The 22,635-nt window shown below is 35.2% G+C and overlaps 1 protein-coding gene across 1 annotated transcript in view; it reads right to left on the bottom strand.

Moving 5' to 3' along the window:
• Positions 1 to 2,379: 2,379 nt before the first annotated feature.
• Positions 2,380 to 22,635, bottom strand: part of inpp5l (inositol polyphosphate-5-phosphatase L) — a 32,366-nt gene continuing 12,110 nt past the window's right edge. The window contains exons 2-16 of the mRNA XM_084389562.1: positions 20,612 to 20,653; positions 19,677 to 19,777; positions 19,305 to 19,392; positions 15,865 to 15,928; positions 14,568 to 14,671; positions 13,936 to 13,988; positions 13,498 to 13,617; positions 11,510 to 11,594; positions 11,319 to 11,414; positions 9,168 to 9,242; positions 9,010 to 9,083; positions 7,145 to 7,256; positions 6,858 to 6,926; positions 6,701 to 6,760; positions 2,380 to 4,503 (exon numbers count right to left, since the gene is read on the bottom strand). Coding sequence (XP_084245688.1) covers positions 6,719 to 6,760; positions 6,858 to 6,926; positions 7,145 to 7,256; positions 9,010 to 9,083; positions 9,168 to 9,242; positions 11,319 to 11,414; positions 11,510 to 11,594; positions 13,498 to 13,617; positions 13,936 to 13,988; positions 14,568 to 14,671; positions 15,865 to 15,928; positions 19,305 to 19,392; positions 19,677 to 19,777; positions 20,612 to 20,653 — 1,125 coding nt within the window. The 3' untranslated portion in view covers positions 2,380 to 4,503; positions 6,701 to 6,718. The remainder of the gene's footprint in view (positions 4,504 to 6,700; positions 6,761 to 6,857; positions 6,927 to 7,144; positions 7,257 to 9,009; positions 9,084 to 9,167; positions 9,243 to 11,318; positions 11,415 to 11,509; positions 11,595 to 13,497; positions 13,618 to 13,935; positions 13,989 to 14,567; positions 14,672 to 15,864; positions 15,929 to 19,304; positions 19,393 to 19,676; positions 19,778 to 20,611; positions 20,654 to 22,635) is intronic.

Raw genomic sequence — 22,635 nt, 5'->3', positions numbered from 1 at the left:
CAGTGAAGTTGAACTAACCTGCAACTGCAACCCTCTCAGTCCATAAATCAGGTCAAGTTCAGACAGGGATGTTTAGTAATAAGAGAGCATGTTTTCAATAATGCCATACAAGCACTGTAGAGATACTATTATTTATTGATTTTTAAAAACTCTTGAAGACAGGTTAGAAAGATATTCCCCCCAATAATAAATAAATGAAACCATAAATAACACTCAAATGTTTAACATCTAAAATGCATATAATCTAATGTATATGATCTGTAAATGAATTATTAATAACAATAAATTGCTGTTTTGAATGTTGAGTTTGTCCTGTTATTTTGAAAATCTGTTCAATCTTTTAACGTTTTAAAGAGGTAAATCAAAACTTTTAAGCATAGAATACTATGAAATCTTGAGAATATTAAGTTACATTTTAAGTGAATGCCTGAGTTTAACCTGTTGGGGAAAAAAGGCAGTTTGAACTGTCAATAAATGTAAAACTTACTCTGATAATTCTACAGCAAATCAGCAGGCACTGGATATAAAGTGGTCATTGTCAGTTTGATGAATGTCATTTAACTAATGGCTCCTTTGAGACCAGTTGTCTACAGGGAAGCATTAGTCAGATCTCAGATCCTTTAATCTAAATGAGAGAGCAGATGGTGGGAGAGTGAATGTGTGAGTGTGTGTGTCTTGTTTGGCATCTGCTTGTTATGGACGTCTTAACTGCACACCTCAATTAAAGGGTCTTACAATGATAATGACTCTGGAGTCTGGATTGATCAATTAATGTGAATGGGGTCAATGTGAAACAATTGACCAAACAGGCATCAATGGATCTTCTCAGTGATGCTAATTTTAGCACCAGTTGCAATATTTAAAATATGGAGAAACTCAACGGCTGCGTCTGAAAGCTGAACAACGCTGCCTCCGCAGGCAGCATAGGAAGTTAACAAGGCACAACCGGATCCAATGATCGTGTCGCATCCCGTCTCTATCTCTATCTAATGGATTTTTGTATCCTAGACGTATCATTCGCAGCCTTTGATAAAAATAAAAATGGTGTCTGAAAATTGCAGTTGGTGGTCAGTTTGTGTGTAAATGTGTATTTACTTTTCCGCACTTTTGATTTCTAGCGAGAAATTACTATTGTAGTAAATAAATATTCACTTAGTTGTCACCAAGTTGCCATGCGCAAACACTGCCTACGAAGTCAAGGCATTGAGGCAAGTCAGCTGGATTCATTATCATCAATGTTTTTGAATAATAAAAAAGGCTCAGTTCTAATCCCGCATTAAATTGTCAGTAAGGTTTTAAGAAAAGAAAAACATTTATTGTCCTGGTTTCACAGATATGGCTTAGATTAAGCCAGGTTTAGGACTTGGTTCAATTAGGATTTTTAAGTAGCTTTTAACAAATAAATGCCTCGGTGAGCATTAGAGACTTCGTTCAAAAACACAAAAAAATCTTACCAACCCCAAACTTTTGAACATTAGTGTATGTGTTCATATATTCAAGAGCAATTTACATTTTTCTATCTATCTATTTATTTACAGAATTTAAATATTCTGTTATATGTATCTATTAGGCAAAAAAAAAAAAAAAAAAAAAAAACACAATTCGACTGATCAGTTGATGAATATATACATTTTATTAGGAAATAAGACATAAAATATTTGAGAAAAACATTCATTGGTGCTGCAGATACAGTAAGAGGGTCTTTAGACCGTTTCAGGCCAGTCTAACATTCGACAGCACATTAGGTACACTAGATGCACTGCTACTGTTTTACTGCATCTTATGTCTGTTACAACCGATCTGCCAAACACAAGGTCTGTCAAAAATCATAAAATGGAGAAAAAACTATATTTGGCACATTATCAAGCATCATGTACATCTTCAATCACAAGAAAGTTTTTTTTCTCCTGCAGTTTTTAGGTATGAATATGACTGTTTAAAGGGATAGTTTGCCCAAAAATAAAAATTCTGTCATCGTTTATTCACCCTCGAGTTGTTCTAAACCGGTATGAGTTTAGTTTTTTTTGTTCTGTTGAACATACAAGAAGATATTTTGAAGAATGTGGGTAACCAAACTGTTGCTGGTCCCCAATGACTTCCATAGTGTGAAAAAACAAATACAATATCTGCTTTTGTGTTCTGCAGAAGAAAGAAACATACAAGTTTAGAACAACTCGAGGGTGAGTAAACGATGACAGAATTAAAATTTGTGGGTGAACTATCCCTTTGTTTACTCCCAACAATCTATAATTTCATAATGGCAAATGTTCTGATCTTATCGACAAGTTTCCTCCTGGCCCAGCAGTCACCATTTATTTGAAACTTTTCACAATACCACTGCCCGTTTCCTTGATAGACACTATATAACAATATATTTTTCAATGTTTCTAGGGTGGCTCCATGGCAGAACCTGATTTCACCAAGTATTAAATGTTCCCGGATCAACATCTTTGTTGATCCTGGAACCACATTCTAACCAGTAAGATTTGAGGGACAAGTGTATGTCAAGTTTAGGCTTGCAACCATGGTTAGGTGTTTCTACATCAGTGTTATTCACAGATTACTTCCCTCTGATTTTAGAGATAACTTATGGATAGGGTTAGGTTTAGGGGTAGGGATATGGTTAGAAATGTTGTTCCAGGATCAACAAAATATGTTCACCCAGGAGTTCTTTTTTTTTAAAGAAGAAGAAAAGTCAGAGTCACAGAAAGTAGAAATAACTTAAAGGTTAACATACAATAAGCAATGTGACTGATTTCACAATTGCTATGAAAGAAAGATCCCTTTTATTACGGACTATGAATGCTCACATCACTGCTAAGTAAAATACTTCCCCAAAACCAGTGCAAACATGAATGGCTACATACACGTGTAACTTAGCATGCTAATAACAGTGCACATAAATCTCAAGAGACTGTAGTGTTTGTGTTTATCTGTAAAATCTCAAATGCTAAACGACTCCGTGGCCTCCTATTGAACCACGGTTTGAAGCGATGCCCCAGAGAACAGTAAATTATGTTGACCATACCATGAATCAACTTCAACAAGTCCATTATTGACAGGTGGGCTGTACGATTTAACCCTCACACGTAAATTATGCGTGGGGGGGTGTTCAGATTATATTGATTTAATCAATAAATTCCGGTTTGGTTAAGAAATCACGGCCCTATCACATCTGGATATAATCCCTTGTAGAGATCGTTTGTTTGATTTGGGTTTTGAAATGAGAAACATGTTGCTGAGGACATTTAAAGGGATATTTTACTGTAAAAGTGTGTCAACTTAAATCTTGCATATTGTCGGGTTTGATTATTAATACATTTCTGAGCATCAGTGACTAACAAAGTGATTCAATAACAGTTGCGCAGCCCTACGTATTTACAATTTAAAGTCATTACATAAAGCAACGCATAAGGTAATTTACCACAAAGAATCCTACTATATGAAACGTGGTAATTAAAACTAGCTTTAAACACATTTAACGCTGGACCAACACCAATGAAAACCTTTATAGAGTGGTTAAACTTTACTAAACAATACGAAATACCCAAGATCCAACGCAAATAAAACAACAAACAGATCTGCGAACGCTATGCTCCACATTAGCATTCCACATTGCACTAGTGCTCTAATTAAAAGTCTGGGGGCTTCCAGGCCAGGGCACTCTGGGTGGGATTTCCATAATTCACAAGTGCTAATGGCTTTATAACTTGTCCCTTGGTGTCCTGTACATATTCTATTGATCCGAGAGTCTTGACTAACAACCCCGCAGAGACAATGACTGAAGCTGAAGAACACGCTGACAGCCATAAGTGCTGAGGCGAGTGTAAATGCAAAAACATACGGTTATGAATCCATACTCACACATGCATAAGAACTGAAAAGCAACTAGGTAAAAGCTAAAGTGTCAGGCCGCACTTTACTCGATGCACATGCACACGAACGATGAACGTCAATGCAAAGAGATTCCGGAGTGAAACAGCAAACAAAGCTTGTGCGTGTCGCAGCAGCTTGCGTTTGGATACGGTGTGCTATTTTCAGCATACTTGTACTTGCATTCGCATACAATGAGTAAAAAGCAAACGAATGGAGTTGTAATACCCACTCAATGCAAAGTCTTAAGCTTAGTTGTTTGTGAAAAGTCGGGAGTTGAGAGCTTTGAGAAGTCTTTGTGTTCTTTCTCTTGGTCCTTTTTTGATTTTGTCCTATTTTTCTTTGTTCAGAAATTTCTGAAGTCACGCTGACTGAACATACCTGAAGTCTTTGTTAAATGTGCATTATGATGAAAGTAAAACTAAGAGAACATATCAGAAAATGAACAGTTCTTGTCCTTTACATTGTGTGCCCACTTGAGTTTGCCAGGAGATTTCAGGGGGTCCTGTAGGGGTTTCCTCATTGTCTCGGTGTGTGAAAGTGAGTGTGTACTTGTTGTAGAGCCCTGGTATGATCGGAAGAGATGACCACAGAATAACCTCTAGGAACACGTCAACAACACAGGAAGTCCTGATAAAGAGAGAAGGAGTGTTAATCGACTTAAAAAGAAAACTTATTTATGAAAACATATTAATCTTGCACATGACAACTTTGTAAATTAATATTTGTTTGGTTCATGGGTATTTGACATGAAATACTTTTTTAAAGGGTGATTAAAAAATGGCATGTGACTAGAGACATACACTTCCCATTATATATGAAATCATTTTAACCCGAAATCTTGATAAAACCATTCAATGGTTTTGTTCATCTAGTGGAAATGTGTTGTTATTATTTTTAGTAATTGTAGAACAAATGTAAACCGTGCAAATAGAAAGAATTAACCAGGGTTTATGAATGGACTGAAATGGGTTTATGAATGTATAAGAATAAAACAGAAAATGTATATTGAAATGTATAATATTGCTGAGAAGTTCGTTTTAAATGGGAATGTGTCATTGTGTCTTTTGAAAATTTTGATTATACTGTATTTCATTCCATTTTAGTTTTGTCCATTTGAAATAAAACTGTTCTTTTATCTTTCTTATTCATTTGCCTTTTATAATGTTTGCATTTTTTTTAATTCTCTCTCCTTATTATACCAATGTCAAGCACTTTGGATTACCAATGAGTGTTAAATATATACATATATGGTATGTAAATAAACTTGCCTGCTCTTCTATAATCTGTCTGTACGGTATCACAATTTGTGCAGATTATTGTATTTCTTGGTATTGTCTGGTATTGACACTGCTTTTGTACAGTACTGTACTGAATGTACACTGAATCTGAACCTTTGTTTCCAGCCATTTTCGCAGTCTTAAATGTTTTACAATGTACATTGTATTGTCTTGTACATAATATTAAACAAACAAACACAAAAACCCCCTGCAGAGTCCACTTTAGACCCCAATTCCTCAATTTAAGCACCAAAGAATACTAATGTCCATAATTTAAGGCTTTTTGGAGATTAAACGACAGACCAGCTTCAGTAGTAAACCCATCTAAACACTAGACAAGCGTAACCTATAGAACACACATAAAACTGGCAGCAAAACAAAATCACTGCCCTAAAAATGCCAATATGGGACAACAATGCAGGATAGATCTGTGTTCTGTGTATCTGTAATTAATGAACACTGGTGCGTTTATGGTCCAGAGCGGTGGAACTGCTTGCGTAGGCTTGAGAGCCAGGGAATCCAACAGACATAGATCAGGAGACGAGCACCGGGACCCGTCTTCCATCATCTCGGCACAGCGTCACAGTAAATGAGGGCCGAGGGGCGGCTAACGGCTCCTCGGGGAAGATCAGAACAGAACGCTTAAGTGGACTGACGGACATTCTGCGACTCAAACTGGAAATGGGAGAGGTGTACTTGGGTGGTTGACAAATAACGTGGACATAAACCTTTTTTTCAACATCAAGATGTTATGCCCTTTTTCAAAGTCTTGATTATGTTTTTGGGGTCTAGTAGGATTTCATGTTTGAATGTACAAAAAACATAATTTTTTCACATATTTTACATTGTTGCAGCACCTCTTTTCCCAGACTGCCAGCAACGCTCTGTTTAGTTCTGGTTTCTATGAAGCCCCTCCTTCTAAAAAACACAATGTGCTCTGATTGGACTAGTGTGTTGTGATTGGTCAACCGCTTCGAATGTGTTTTGGAAATGTCACGCCATACTTACCATAACTGCGAGGTTCAAAACGCTACTAACACAACTCAACCAGGCCTCACCCCCCTTTTTTGCGTATGCCTTGGTTGGGAATTATTTCAATTAGGAATATTGTAGCTTTTGTTACCTATCAAAACCAATTTCATCACCTTTTTGTCTTTGCTATTTCACTTGTGTGACAAATTTATGAGTAAAAGTACAAACATTCCATATTTACTCAATGAGTAAAGACATGCATAATATAAAATGAGATGCATCATAATTATAAAATTACAACTATGCAATTTAAGAAGTTCGTGTCACACTGCAGTTAATCTTCAACATAACAAATAAAGTTAATTTTATTGGTGACATTTTTACAATTTGAGGTAATTCAAGAAATGATATAAGAAATAGAACTGAATTAAATGGCAATATAGTTTTATTGTATTTCTTTACATTACACCAGTATATTGTATTGTCCATATTATAAGAATATATTGGGAAAAAATGATTTTATACTTTGTTGTTTCAGGTCAAGCTGCAAAAGTGAAACAAATGAAATGCCTCACCCTTTGACTCTCCTAGTGTCAATGTGCAATTGTCTTCATTGGAAAAAACAGGAAAACAGGCTGGAGAAAAGATAAAAAATAACCAATAAAATAGTCATTGATTGAATCATCCGTAAGCATTCGTTGAAACATTTTGATTTGGAAGAGATCTGATCACCTTGTGGTCTCCCATGCAGATGTTGGAGCCCAGTGTGTCATAAACAACACCACTCTCACTCTCTTCCCTCTGCAGACAACAAACAATAAATCAACAAAAAGCAATACATGTAGCTGTTCATTCATCTCAAATGCGCATATTGCATATCCTTTGGTACCAGATTTAACACATGGATGTGTAATACAGATGAACATATTTAGTTATGGTGTAAAAGAATATGTAAGAAAAGAAGAAGAAGAAAAAAAACGTCATTCAAATCACAATAAACGTTATAAATGTAAATCTACCCGGTGAATGATGTCTCCCGCGCTGTGGGACATTAGGATGCGGTCACACCATGCCGGGCATCGTGTGTTCATGTACTGTGTAGGTTTAGTGTAGTCCTCACTGTATGGGTAACTGAAACATTAAAACGATACAAGCAGAACTCAGACATGAACATTACACTGTTTTGGACTGACAATTACAACTCATTATTTAACGCCTCACTTTGCAGGCACATTAAGAAAAAGTCACAAAATGTCAAGAAAAAAAAAAATCATAAGTTAACCGGTATTTCAGAAATTTTAATGGGTAAAATTCGTGATATCATGATGAAACACTACCGTTCAAAAGTTTGGGTCCGGAAAGATGTTTTTTTCTTATGTTGACCATGGCTGCGCATTTGATCAAAAATACAGTCAACACTATAATACTGTGAAATATTATTACAATAAAAAAAAAAATCGATTTTAATATATATAAATAATGAATTCCTGAAATGTCAAAGCTGAATTTTTAGCAACCATGACTCCAGTCTTCAGTAGTGTTGGGGGTAACGTATTACAAGTAACATGAGTTACGTAATCAGATTACTTTTACTAAGTAACGAGTAAAGTAACGCATTACTTTTAAAATTTACACCAAAATATCTAAATTACTTTTTCAAATAAGGAACACAAGATACTTTGTTTTCCCATTTATTGACTGACAGCTCTCCTGTCCTCAATTTGAGAGTGCAGAGGCGTTGTGTGTGAACATGATGGTTATTGTAGTTCTGCTAATGTGAACATGCATTTACTCTTCTCACTTGCACCAACACTGATTCAGTATTCCTCAAAATGAATAAAAACAGTGAAATGCTAACCACTAAGCAAACCTGCATGTTGAATAATATACTATTTATGTATTTAATTTCACTTTATTAACCAGTGTCTTTGCTGTTGACTTTCGGTGGAATTCCACCATACAAATAAGCAAACATGACTTTAGTTAAACATCACATTTGTGTTTCTTTCTTTTTTTCTTTCTTTTTTTTGCTGAAGTGAGAGTGTGGAACTTTCTTCTCGTGGGTCATCTCACATTTGGTGTGAAAGGGCCTTTGCATTTGCCAAAAATAGAACTTTTGTTCAGTTTGTTGTTTAGTCCAGCCCAGGCGAGAAAAAGTAATGTAATGCATTATTTTCCATAAAAAGCAACTAATTAGCGCAATTAGTTACTTCTTTTAGGGAGTAACGCAATACTGTAACGCATTATTTTTAAAACTAACTTTCCAAAATACTGGTCTTCAGTGTCTCATGATCCTTCAGAAATGATTATAATATGGTGATTTGGTTCACAGGAAACATTACTTATTTTTATCAATGTTGAAAACAGTTGTGCTGCTTAATATTTCTGTGGAAACCATTATTTTTTTCAGGATTATTTGATGAATAAGAAAGTTATTGATGAATAAGACATTTTTATATTTTCTAACATTATAAATGTCACTTTTGATCAATTTATGTGTCCTTGTTGAATAAAATTATTAATTTCTTCAAAAAAAAAAAAAAAAAAAATCTTGCCGGCCCAAACTTTTGAATGATAGTATTCAAAAGTAATGTATTTATGTAAATTAATAATGATAAAATATGAATCAGGAAATAATGTGATGTAGGACCTGATTTTACAGTGTCCATTCAGATTTGATTGGTCCATGAAAAGTACAGCTAATATTATTATCATATATATATTTTTTAATGATATACTTTGTTCTGCTTTTGAAAGACATTTCTTTTCTGCAAGGCCAGAGTCTGATATTATTTAGATTTTTACACTTAAACTATTGTGCCCTATTTAATATTGTGCACTTTACATTCTCAGGTGTTTAACGAGACTTTTTAAAGTTGCTCACCTAGGAGGAAAGCGGATATCCTCCTCTGTGATGACGTCGTGAAACTCGGAGATCTCCTTATCATACTTCAGCAGCTGAAAGACAGAACTCATTTCTAGTGATACACTCCTTTGATTCAATTATAATCAATGTCTTATTTCTTAAAACAAAGTTCAAACCTCTTTTCCATTGTTTTCTCTGAACACGGCCTGGTTCAAGTAAGCAAATAACTTGGTCTCTATATGAAGGAGAACCTAGTGATGGAGTGAGGAAAAAAAAGAATGAAGTATTGAAAAGAAAGCAAAGGAACAAAAAATGGGTAAAGAAAAAATAAACACAAAGAAAGACAAAGAGTAAAGACAAAGGTGAAAAGAGAAGGACAGAGGTTAATGCAGGGCATAAAAAACTAGCAAAGAACGGAGAGTAACTCCAACTTTGCTGGCACAAAAAAAAAAGAAAAAAATGAAGCACAGGTCTGCAGGAGTGATCTAAATGCAAGCTCGCATTTCCAGGACTGGCAAGAAGTCAATATCAACCGTCCAAGAACCATAAATCTGGCTGGACAGTGTACTGGATATGTCTGAGCGCACACAAAAAGAAAAAATTAATCATCTCCTGGATGCTAAGTCAGAGCCTTTAACATCTATGTTTACAAAACCTCAGGAAAGCAAGTGTCTCGGCAGATTTGGTGGTGGCTCTGGTGGTGAATTCAGATTTTATATATATATATATATATATATATAGTACTAAGTAAATTAATAATGGTCACATGTCAATTAATAATGGTCACAATGGCCAAAGTCTGATTCATACACAACCATTCAAAAGTTTTTGGTCGGTAAGATTTTTTTATGTTTATAAAAACAAAAAAAAATTCATATGCTCACGAAGGCTGAATTTATTTGATCCAAAAAAGCGTAATTTGAAATGACTGAATTTTCAGCATCAGCATTGTCAAAGTGGGTAACACTTTATAATAACTACACACTATTAATCATTAGTTAAGCATTAGAAAACAGTTAATTCATCATTTATAAAGCATTAATAGACATTAATAAGCAATTTATAAATACAGCTATAAATGCTTTATACTTGATTTAAAAGCATATCTATAATTTGTTTAATAATTGTATTTTCATACTTTATTAATGATCAATTTATCATTTCTAAATGAAGTATTGCATTATTTACACACCAGTTATTTAAGAGTTGTCAGTGGTTCATAAGATCACTTAGAAATTGTAAGTAAATGATTAATAAACTATTTAAATGTACATTCATATATCTTATTATTCAGACATATAGTAATAGTTACTTAGTGTGTTAATAAATGCTTTAGTAACATGTATTTCTACTGTAATTCAGGGTTAATTCAGGTAGTTATAAAACATTTAGTAGTTGTTAGTTAACTATTTTTGTGAGCTAATCTAAAGTGAGGACTAGTTATGCCTTGTAAAGCATTTACAAGGGAGATTTAAAGGCTGTTAATATTTATATGTTCTATATCACTGTGTTGTGTTTGTTTCCTTTTTCTGTTTAGAAGATAACTGAGTCTTTAAATATCCTTTATACATGCTTTACAAGGCATAAATAGTCCTCACTTTAGATGAGCTCACAAAAATAGTTAACTGACCACTACTAAATGCTTTATAACTACCTGAATTTACTACATTTACTTACAATTTCTAAGGGATCTTATGAATCAGCTGGCAACTCTTAAATAACTGCTTTGTAAATAATGCTATACTTCATTTAGAAATGATAAATTGATCATTAATAAAGTATGACAATACAATTATTAAACACATTATAGATATGCTTTTAAATCAAGAATAAAGCATTTATAGCTGTATTTATATACTGCTTATTAATGTTTATTAATGCTTTATAAATGATGAATTAACTGTTTACTAATGCTTAATTAATGATTAATAGTGTGCAGTTATTATAAAGTGTTACCTGAAAGGGTCTTATTTAATCGGCATTTATTTGAAACAGAAAAGACATTAAAAAATTTTACAGAGGATTTCTGTCAATTTCGCTCGATTTAATGCGTCCTTGGTGAATAAATAAAAATAATCTTACTGACTCCTAAGTTTTTGTTTATGTACAGAAACCAACAATTACTGGAATGTGTAAATAGTCCGTAAATTTACCTCAGGTTAACTTTTGCAATGTCTACTGAATGACTGGATCTTAATTTGTAGGCTTTTCTCAGAAATAATTGATATATGCAAATGTTTGTGGTTAATTTGATTAAGAAATCAGCATATAATATACCTAATTCAATATCTCTTTTCATCAAAACAGCTTTAAAAATAAATAATCACCTGGTGGTCATTGTCTTTCCCTTCACAAATGATTTTTTCTACCTCGTTGCTACTGTCTTTTTTTACCGTCTGGATATCAGCCGACATGGAGAGGTTCTGAACACAAACAAATACACATATTAATCGTTATATAATTTATGTGTGTATGGTCTCTTTGGTGTGTGTGTGTGGAGTATATCAGTCAGATTTACCTGTACTAGACTGAGTGTGTCAAGGCGGAAATTGAAATCCCCAAACAGAAAGAAGGGAAGAGAACTGTAGCTGTTATCTTCCATCCTGCAAGACAAGAGAAAGAATTTGATATGGACCACAAACCACATTACAACTCAATGTCTTTTCTCCTCAAAGGCAACATAACACAGCATTTAACTGATGCATTTCTGTGTAGGAGAAAATTCAACTGGAAATAATGTTGACTTGGACTCGATTCTATTCAGGCTTTGATTTGATCATGATGAGTGAACTATGATATTATAGGTTAATATTATTATACGTCCGTTCAGAGGTCACTCATCTGCCGGAACTAGACTCGCGTATGGCCGTTATTATCGGAAGCCAGTGATTATAGTTTATAAAGTTATAAATATGGATATTTTTCTTACAATTACGCATAGCTTCGCTTCAGAAGGCCTTTATTAAAGGGATGGTTCGGAGTAATTTCAACCTAGGGTCCCTGCACTAAGCCATCCGGCTGATTTCTCTAAATAAGCTCTAACTTTAATAATGTTCGACAAAGGGAAAAAAAGCTTCTGGGGGGGGGGGGGGGGGGGGGGGGGGGTTTGGCTCGAGGTCATGGTGCAAAGGACCATCCTTTTAACCCCCTGGAGCCGTATGGATTACCTTTATGATGAATGAATGTGCTTTTTTGGGCTTCAAAATCTAGGGTACCATTCACTCTCTTATTACAAAGCTGGGAAGAGCCAGGATATTTTTGGACAATTGTGTTTGGCTGAAAGAAGAAAGTCATATACACCTAGGATGGCTTGACGGTGAGTAAAGTATGGGATATTTTATATAAATATATGAGATCAGTTTGTGGGTGAACTAACCCTTTAAAGGTATAGTGGAGGATTTTCTTTTTCCGGGTGGATCATCAAGACTATTGGTCCTCCTAGTTGTCAATCATTCTGGTGATATGTTTACGTAAGGCCGTCGTACGTGCTCGTCCCTAGGTAGTTTTCGCTTTCTGCGCATGCGCACTTTCAGGTGTATATGTGTGGTGAGCTACGGTTTCAGCCATTCATTGAAGCTCGCCCGTTCTCACCGGGTTTTTTCAAAATGTCTGAGGGTCGCAAGAGAAAAAGTGTCTACGAATTGTATGACAAGAAGAGAAAGGCCTTTGAAGAAAGAAACAAGACCAGAGTGTTTTTGGGAAAATATTACACACGCTGGCGTGCGCTAAAAGCACAGGTTGTGTTTCCAACTGATGCCTCAGTCGCAAAGTTTCTACTCGACAGGTAAAGGAAAGTAGGCTTGTATGAGCCATGCCGACAGCAACTTGTAAACATAGCGTGCACGAGGAGAACTAGGCTCGTGCATGCTCTCTCGTGCACACGTTTAATAAGCGTTCCCTCTCGGGAGCAGGTAGAGTGTTGCGCATGTGCACTTTTTCAAAAAGTGGAGAGGGCGGTTCTTTTCTAAAATTCAGGAAAATCCTCCACTATACCTTTAATGAATCTAGGGATAACGTGCACTAATGCATGTTATTTAATTCTAATTTCATGTTGTCTTTGCATCCACTGTCATTTGTGACCCTGGACCACAAAACCAGTCACATGGAGCAATTTGATGAAATTGAGATTTATACATCACATGAAAGCTGAATAAATAAGCTTTCAATTGATGTATGGTTTGTTAGGATAGGACAATATTTGGCCAATATACAACTATTTGAAAAAAAAATCAAACCATTGCGAAAATCGCCTTTTAAAGTTGTCCATTTATGTTCGCAATTACGCTGCAATCACTCACAAAAATAAATGTTTTATAGTAGGAAATTTACAAAATATCTTCATGGAACATGATCCTTACTAAAAGAAAAATCGACAATTTTGACCCATACAATGTATTGTTGGCTATTGCCACAAATATACCCGTGCTACTTATGACTGGTTTTGTGATCCAGGGTCACATTTGTATTACTTGAAAGTATTTAGACAAATAATTCAGAAGCACAAACCTGTTGATGACATATCTGAGAGCTTTCTTGCGGTTTGCAGAATACACTGATGGACTAGCGTTGCAGGCTATGAGGTTGGAGGCGTCGTGAAACAGGTGAACGTTCACCAGGTCTAAACCCCTGCACACACACACAGATAAACACAAGATATATTATATATGGGGGTCTCTGTGACTGATGAGGGACATTAGCTGATAGGATGGAGTTCACAGGCTCCATTCATTTATCACTCAGTCTTCAGGTTCCTGTACTGCTCTATTATACTGCTGCCATGTGTCTGCTATTAATGCACTTCTGATGACATACTATTCCATTAACACACAGCAAACACAAAGTGTTTTCTTTGAGCTGAAGCCAAAAAACACTTACACGATAGACTGTAAAGAAAATTATGGGGGACATCTCAAAAAGTGAAGAAGAGTGTGAGTGAAAACATACTGGTTGTGAATGATCCATCGTGTCCTCATGTAGCCTTTTCTGGACCACTTGAACTGTAATGAAATGCACACACACATATGCATAATAAAATTAAGGAGGCATCCATATCATTTTATAGACAGAGTTCGAGTAATCAATTATCAAGTCAATGACAGTATTAAAAAATGAAAGTATATTTTAGTAATAACTGCATGTTTAATTTAAATGACCAAACATTTAGATTTTGCATACAACCTTGTTACTGCATGATTTTCCCCTCATTATAAAATATGTAGCATTCATTAAAATTGTGACAACTAAAAAAATAACATAATTTGGACCATTTGTACAGCATGATGGGAAGTAAAAATCGTATTCCACAATATTACAGACATGAATATGTTTAATGAATTAATGAAATGTTAATCAATTCTTGAAATAATCGTTGATAGTTTGTTCTGATTCCAAGTTTCTTTGTGTTTCAAGGTTTATGTAACAAATGCTCTATATGAGAGCATTTAACCAGTATAAGTGTGAGTAAATTAACCTGGTGCATCCCTAAAAATGTAGTCAAGACAGAAGTGAAACAGCAAAGAGAAATTCACTACAATTGTTTTTAAAAAAAAGAAGAAGAACACTTCACACACACTTACATCAGGCCAAAAGTTCTTGGGGAATTTCTCTTTTTCCATGGTAGTCACTCCTTCCAGGGAGCCCACGTACTTGTTATGGCCTGAGACAGCTTTAAACTCCTTCACTACAAGGAGGAGGAATAAACAAACAAGACATATTGTAAGAAAAACATGCAAATGCAAAATCAATATACTAATGTTGGAGTTGTCGTGCAGCTGTAGCCTGTGAGAGCAGGATCTATGAGACACTGATTTGATAGGGCACCAAATTCATTGGTCCACTGATCTAAATGGCTCTTCTATTAGTCCTCTTCTTGAGAGCTTATTCATGAGATGCTGTGGCTAGAACAGATGAAGGCTCGAGAAAAAAAGCTTATGAGGTTAAATCCTGTTCTATCAGAGACACTAACCAAACGAGTCAAAGGAGAACATTTATTTATGTTGTGTTGGTTGGAAATTCATCTCTCTGCTAATAGCAGTAAATGTCTTGTGTTTCGGCCAGTAAGATTGTGTGAATTTCTCAATTGGGCAATTGGGAAAATCCTTGTACCATTTAACCCACTTCATTACACAATTTCCACGAAATATTTTATCTTGATCTTAATCTTTAATACAGAATAAAACATTTTGAGAAGCAACACTGTTCCTCAACTGAATTCCATGTATTCACCTGAATATGTTTTTAATGTAAAGCATCTTTTTGATTTTACTTCACTTTATTCATTAAAAACTATTTCCAATGGAGATTGATTCTCATTTGTTTTCATGACTGTAGTTGTATCAGTAAATACAATGTTTTTTTATAAGCATAAATTAAAGCCAGTTCAAATTATGTATACATACCATATAGATACAAACATATTTTTTCTTTATGTTATACCATATTTGTTCTTTATATTATATTACAACAATTAACATTTTTGGGATGTACTTAATTGTCATGAAAATAATGTCACAATGCAAAAATCTTAATGGTCCTAAAAAAGAAAAATATAATTTCCTATTATACAGCTCTCCTGAATGCTGAATTATCAAATATTTCTGAATAAATCGCAGCTCATCCACAGGTAACAATGTATGACCAACTGACCACTCCATAACTGCTAAAATATTTTGTTTATTTATTGCTAAAAAGCCATGTAATAAGCAGGATGATGCACAATCAGCTAGTCATTATTGCAAAATAACCCCCGACGTGGTGATCGGGATTTTGTAATATGACCAGGACTTGTTCTTGAAAGGTTTTGTGAAATTCAACCATAATATTTTATAGTAGTATAAATACTTTATAGTACATTTATCTAAATAAAACTCTTACCATTGAAGTCATATTGTTGGATATTTTTCAGTGACTTGTGGATGAAATACATGCTTCCCAGAGCCTAAAATCAAATAAATAAATAAATAAATCAGTCAAGCAAACAATCATACATTATTTTGTATCCCGAGTGGATACAGGGCTAAAAAGTCATGCACAATAAGGGGTTAATGGAGATGTCCAATGTCTGAAGAGCTGCTTTGATTTTAGATGTTGTTGATGATGTACTCGCATCATAATCATTAAACCCTGACTTTCAAGACTCTGTTACAGTCGAATTCCTTATCCAATCATAAACTTGCCCATAGTTTTGGTACCCCAAAAAACACCTAGATATGCCCATGCAATACTCTACTCACAAACCTCACACACGCACACTCCCTGCGTTTTCTGACAGCACGCTGAATGAATTTAATGTACTAGCTGCTTGCTCTGGTGAGCGCACATCAATCCAGCTCCGCTGAGATCAATACGGACAGAAAATTAAAACAATCACACAGGGATTAAACACAGGGCCCTCCTGTTGGCCTAACACGAGCCGCATGGATGGCAGAGAAAAATGACCTGCCATTGAGGGATGTTTTGACATGAAGCACACACACACACAGAGTCAGGTTTTCTTCAGAATATCCATCCCAGGAGAAAGAAAGAAATCTTGTGAGAGAAATTGTACTTTTTTAATATGATAGTGCTTTCTAGATGACCAGTCTTGAGAGACTGGACATTACAACAGGCACATGTGCAACTCAAGCACAACAGCTCCGGCAGGGACCAGAAATGATTGGGGAGAGAGATGGGAAATTGGACTGGGAAATGACACAGACTGGATTAACCTTTTTTGGGTTTGTCTGTTGAGAATGCTATATTATAAGAGATTTCTTTTGAAAACATAAAAAATCTTACAAACCACAGAACATTTGACCAGTAGTGTACTTGTTTTGTTAGCCATGAGCAAAGACAACAGACTTCAAATTACATACTTCCAGATTTCAATTCTTTAACACTTTAAGGCTAAAGAACTAAAAGCCAATATATTGCATTGCTGTAAAGTGTCATTAAATACTGTTGACAAGGATTGACTGTATTTGAAATACCACTGGGCCATGGGGAAATTTTGGGTCTGTTTGATAAACAAATAATTGTGTGTTGGCAAAAAATATTCAAATCTTGCTAAAATTTTCCAGCTTTTTATAATGAAGGTCCTCATTGCAGTGCATGAACTCACACACACAGCCATCGGCTGTGTTAACACCCACCTTCATTCTCATTTGTCTCACATCATCTGTATTGATTTGTAATTAGTTTTCTGAGGGTTGTGAATCATCGCTTGACTGGGAAGAGAGTGTGCGTGTAAATGCAGAGAGTGTCTGGCACACATCGTACAAATGGTGTTTAGATAAAAAAATCACTTTTAAGTCAATACATTTTTATTAAACCCTGCACTGGCCTGATTGATGAAGATAGGTGTAAAGCTGCAAGTGTGCTGATCTCTCTTTAAGTGTGAATGTGTGTGTGGGGCTGTGGGTCCTGTTGAAACAGGCTCATGATGTGATGAGCCAATTTTTTGACAGAGATGATTTGTGTGCATCTATGACATTTCTATATTTGACATAAATTGTATAATTTGGGAACAAAAACTGAGGCAGGTGTGGCAAAGGGCCCACGTACAGAAAAACTCACTAACCTGCATCAACAAAACAAATACTCACCCACTCACTCACTGACTCACTGACTCACTCACACACGTAGACATTCAGTTTATTTATCATGTTCAGATGAGAGGGGCCTAATCAATAGTTTTAATCTGGAGTTAAACGTATTGACTCGGTCTGCTGCCTGGCCACTCCCGCACATTAACCCAGTCCATCAAGGTACAGACCATACACATTGTGTACAAACACACAGACAGCACCTCTCACCTGGGTGGGCTGAGGGTTAATACCCTGCCAAACACCAGCAACTTATTTCTATTCACAGATTTTACTAAGTTACTTTGAGTAATGAAAGGGGTGCCCCTGGGCTCTATTTTTGGTCCATCACTGTTTTTAGATAGTAGCTGGCCAATAATTTACTTAAAGGGATAGTTCACCCAAAAATGAAAATTCTGTCATCATTTACTCACCCTCAAGTTGTTCCAAACCTGTATGAGTTTCTTTGTTCTGCTGAACACAAAGGAAGATATTTGGAAGAACGTTTGTAATCAACAGATCTCGGTCCCCATTGACTTCCATAGTAGGAAAAAAATATACTATGGTAGTCAATGGGGACCGAGATCTATTTGGTTACAAACATTCTTCCAAATATCTTCCTTTGTGTTCAGCAGAACAAAGAAACTCATACAGGTTTGGAACAACTTGAGGGTGAGTAAACAATGATAGAATTTTCATTTTTGGGTGAACTATCCCTTTAAGAGGTCTTTGTCATTTTATATTTTAATATGGTCTCCCACTGTATGTTCCACTGAATAACTTAACATTTTTAAATCTGTTGTAGCACTTTGAACAGTTACAATAAATTCAAGGGTGTTGAAATTATGAATTTGGACTGATCCAAAGGACTGATCTTGTTTTTGAGGTCAACTCACTGACTCAATGATCTGGTCGCAGTCGCTAACAGCTTACTGTGGGGAACAATTATCAGTTAAAAACAAAATAAAATATCAGTCTGTTCCTCACGAAAAACTACTGGATGGCTTCAGAATACTATTTATTAATTATTTTGCAACACGTAAGTAAGCTATTTTTCTGTGAATGTGCAAGACTCCCAATTCATTAGCCACTACAGATAAATATCTAGAAGAAAAACAAAGTGCAGTAAACAGTCAAACTATTTGCACTATGCGTTTTTATGTTTGCGATAATACATTAAAATTATATGATAACAAATACGATCTTGCAATATCCAGCAGCATAATGGAAGCGAATGACAATGCAAGCTTCGCACAATCAACTTACAAAGGCCAAAGCTGCTGTTACATTAAACATAAGGTGGATAGATTACTATTAATATATTTAAAAAATATATTATAATTTTTTTGCACCTTGAAAGCCCCCTGTCCTCATTCACTTTCATTAAAGTGAATAGTGGCCAGGATACACATCCACTATTTACTTGTATATATAAATCTATATTTGGTTTATAATGGCAGTAATAAATGATTACAGAATTTATATTTTAAGTGGACTATCACTTTGACTTTGAAGCACTGCTGTGAGTGTAGGTAAGAATAGCACTAGAATCACAGTAAGGTGAGTATTGGAAGAACAATCTAAAAATGGTTGTAGGGCTCTATCTAGTGGACATACAAACCAACCACAGCACTGATGTTGCAAAAGACAACACATTAAGTAAGTGCATGACAGTTAAATGTGTTTCCCTTGAACTAAATCACTAGGGAAACAAGTGAAAATATCAGATATTGCAACAAATTTAACACTCACCGTGAAACTGTCCACAGCCTTGAAATGACTGTCTACATAGACACAGACTCTGTCGAAGTCTGCCATCTCAGAGCTGGACTCTATGGTCCTATAATCAGAAAAAAGGAAAGGATGAAAATTATATAATTCTATATATCAAAATAGAAACAATAAATCCTTTGTAATCTGTTTAATACACTGCTATCACATCATTCAAAAAGGACTGAAAAATAATGCTACTATCACATTATTTGGATATTTCTGGACATGCAACAATACATCAGAATACCATGGTATATAAACACGGTAATCAGGATCTGATTCTGACGACACTGCCACAGTACTTTTTAATAAGGTGACTTATTTTTAGCACACAATATGCCATATCCTCACCAGAAAAAGTTCTCTGCGTGGCCCATGTTTAGCATATAGTCCTTTCCACCAACTTCCTGGAAGTGCAGGGCGATGAAGCGTGGCTTGTACATGTGGACCGTCTAAAATGATAAGATTTACATTAGACATACAATTAATTCACTATTGTGTTTATCAGCTGTTGAATCACAGAATTCATTAAAGGGATCAAATCATGAGAATAATATAATAATGTTTTTTATTTATTTTTTATAAACAAACATACTGTAGCTAGTACTGTACTGTAACTTCTCCAGTCACATAGATGTAGAAGGGATAATATAATTCCTAACCCCAGAAAAACTAACCATTAGTAGAGTAAGATTCGGGGAAAGTCTAAATTGTTGTGGTCATGTCAGTCTGATCTTAATAGTTTGTGTGGCACATTTCAACATGGATTATTCTTTTCTTTTTTTTTACATTTTTATAGAAAAATACATATAAATATATATATTTTAAAAGCAACTTCCAAAAAAACGTTATTGCTATCTTTGATAAAGTTGCACAAATAATGTTACCAGGCAAAAAGACAACCACAGACTATTCAAATACAAGGTAACAGATTTTGTATGCATTAGATGCAGAGATTTCCCAGCAGGAAAATCATTAAATCTGTGATTCAACTTCGTTTTGCTCACAACGTGACAACAGCAGATAATATAACATGATTTAATGGTGTTCCAAAGACAGGTTGTATAAATGAGAAAAACACCTTTAGGTTTACAGTGGCTGAGTAAAGTTCACTCTGCAAAGGTGTGTGTTTACAGCAGGTTTGAACAGATGGAGAGTTTAGACAAAGAAATGTGCGTGTGAATATTAGAGAAAAAAAGAAGCTTTTAGTTGTTCTACTATGCTACATAGAGCAACATCAGATGTGAGTGTTTGAATGAGAGAAACGTTAAAGACATCAAACTCACCGTGAAGAACTCTCGCAGCCAGTCTCCCTCAATTTCACCCACCTGAGAAAAAGAACCAGATTTCCCTGTTAGGGCACTTTAATAATACTAATAACATGGTCAGGTTATAACCACTGCTTTAAGCTTTGAACTGCATTGTGGATCACATTTACTGGGAAATGGATCTCATTTCCATTCAGAGATATTAAGTTTGAGTGCTTTGATTGTGTCATTACAGGTAAATGTGCCACTGAAGGTCTTTATCAAACCAGTCCAGTAATAACAAGTGCTATTTTAGTTCTCTAGACAGACAGACAGATAGACTTGAGGTGTGTTATGCACTTTGCACATTTACTTTGTATTTCACAGCTGAATTTTAAATGATAATAAAACAATAAAGCAGCTGTGAAGCGATATATATCATGAAGAGTCTGAATGTTGTCACCCATCCATGGGGTGAAAGTACAGTACATCCCTCCCATTAGATTATCGAGTTACTCTAACCTCTTTACCAAACTGGACAAGAAGAAATGCATATAATAACAAATATGATATAACAAAGATGGTCGTATATGCAGCATATGCTTCTGACAGACCAGATCTAAAACTCAAAGAATGAAGCTATTGTGTGTTAGAAGATTTTGAACAAAGAAAAACATTAACATTTAAAAAACAGCATGAATAATTTAAGAACTGAAAGCAAAAAACATTTAAAAGTGAGTGTGTGCGTGTGTACTGGCGGAAAATGTTGTTTAAAAAATGTTAAACCGTTATCTGAAGCCTTTGAGAAGCAGGTTTCAAATACGGTTAAGTCTGATACTTTAGACATCAATCTATGAAAAGTAAAGGTACTGTTTCAATGTCATAAACAATATGTCGCAGGCTCAATTTTAAGACAATAACTTAGCATGTAATTATAAAGTGGAAGAGATTATAAACACATGGTTGAGATCCACAAACAAACAGAGCAAATGTTTAGATAAGTGTTAAACAGTGTTAAACCTTTCAGAAAAATAAACCAATGAATGGCCTTGTAAGACAAACATAACCTCAGATACTTTAATCTCCTGAGATATGGACAACACAAACACATACAGTCATTTGTCTCCACACCCCTTAGAGTGAAGTTGCGAGAAATCTTCTTTCCCTTCTATCCTCCCTTCACATTTGTTACTTCTCCCCCACTTCCTTCCCTTTACACATTCTTCTCTTCACTCACTTCACTTAGAAAGATTATATAAATGATTATAATGTTCTATGTCAATGCAAGTGAATTAAAAGTCACGTTTGGTATCATTTAAAATGTCTCATTGTGACTGGTGCAATGGTCTCGTCTCCACAGAAGTAAACCAAAAGGTAATAAAGATTTCAAGAGTTTAGAGATACTTTGCTTACTGTGGTGGGTGTGCCCCTTTCCCAGAGTCCTTCATCCAAACTAACTCCTGTTCCCTGACAAGGTGCAAACCCCTCAAGGTCTATAACCCTAGTCAATGCAAATTCCTGTTGTAAGTTCATGCACCACATTGGGGGGATGTTTTGTCTTTAGGCATTTAAAGAAATGCTAAAAAAGTCTTTCAGACACTCTGCATTATGTATAATATTTTTGTCAGGTATGCATCTTTTACTCCTTATTCCAGAGCATTATCTTTTAATTGATTATGTAATTGACATGATACATTTACCTGACTATTGCGTTTTTTTTTACATTTGGATTAATTCTGACTTACTCTGAAATGATTGACTCAAGTATAGATTACGTTAAGTCCATAACACCACAAGTCTACACTCAGGTTAGTAATGGACTAAAATACAGCTCAGCTGAAGTTTTAGAGCTCCGACTAACACATTGGCATTAGTCATGTATATTTAGAATGTAGAGGCTAATAATGGGTTTTTCCATCTAGAACAACAGAGTGTTGTTAGACCAATCTAAATAGGGACGAACCTCAACATCTGATTATTGTACAGTATTATTCTAACTAAGTGCGGGAAACCACGGCATGATTATACATTACCATTAGAGAAAGTTAAGTTGGTCAGCTTGG

Source organism: Rutilus rutilus (genome assembly GCF_951802725.1).
Source record: "Rutilus rutilus genome assembly, chromosome: 19".
Taxonomy (NCBI): domain Eukaryota; kingdom Metazoa; phylum Chordata; class Actinopteri; order Cypriniformes; family Leuciscidae; genus Rutilus; species Rutilus rutilus.
This window is presented reverse-complemented; position numbering and strand designations above follow the sequence as displayed.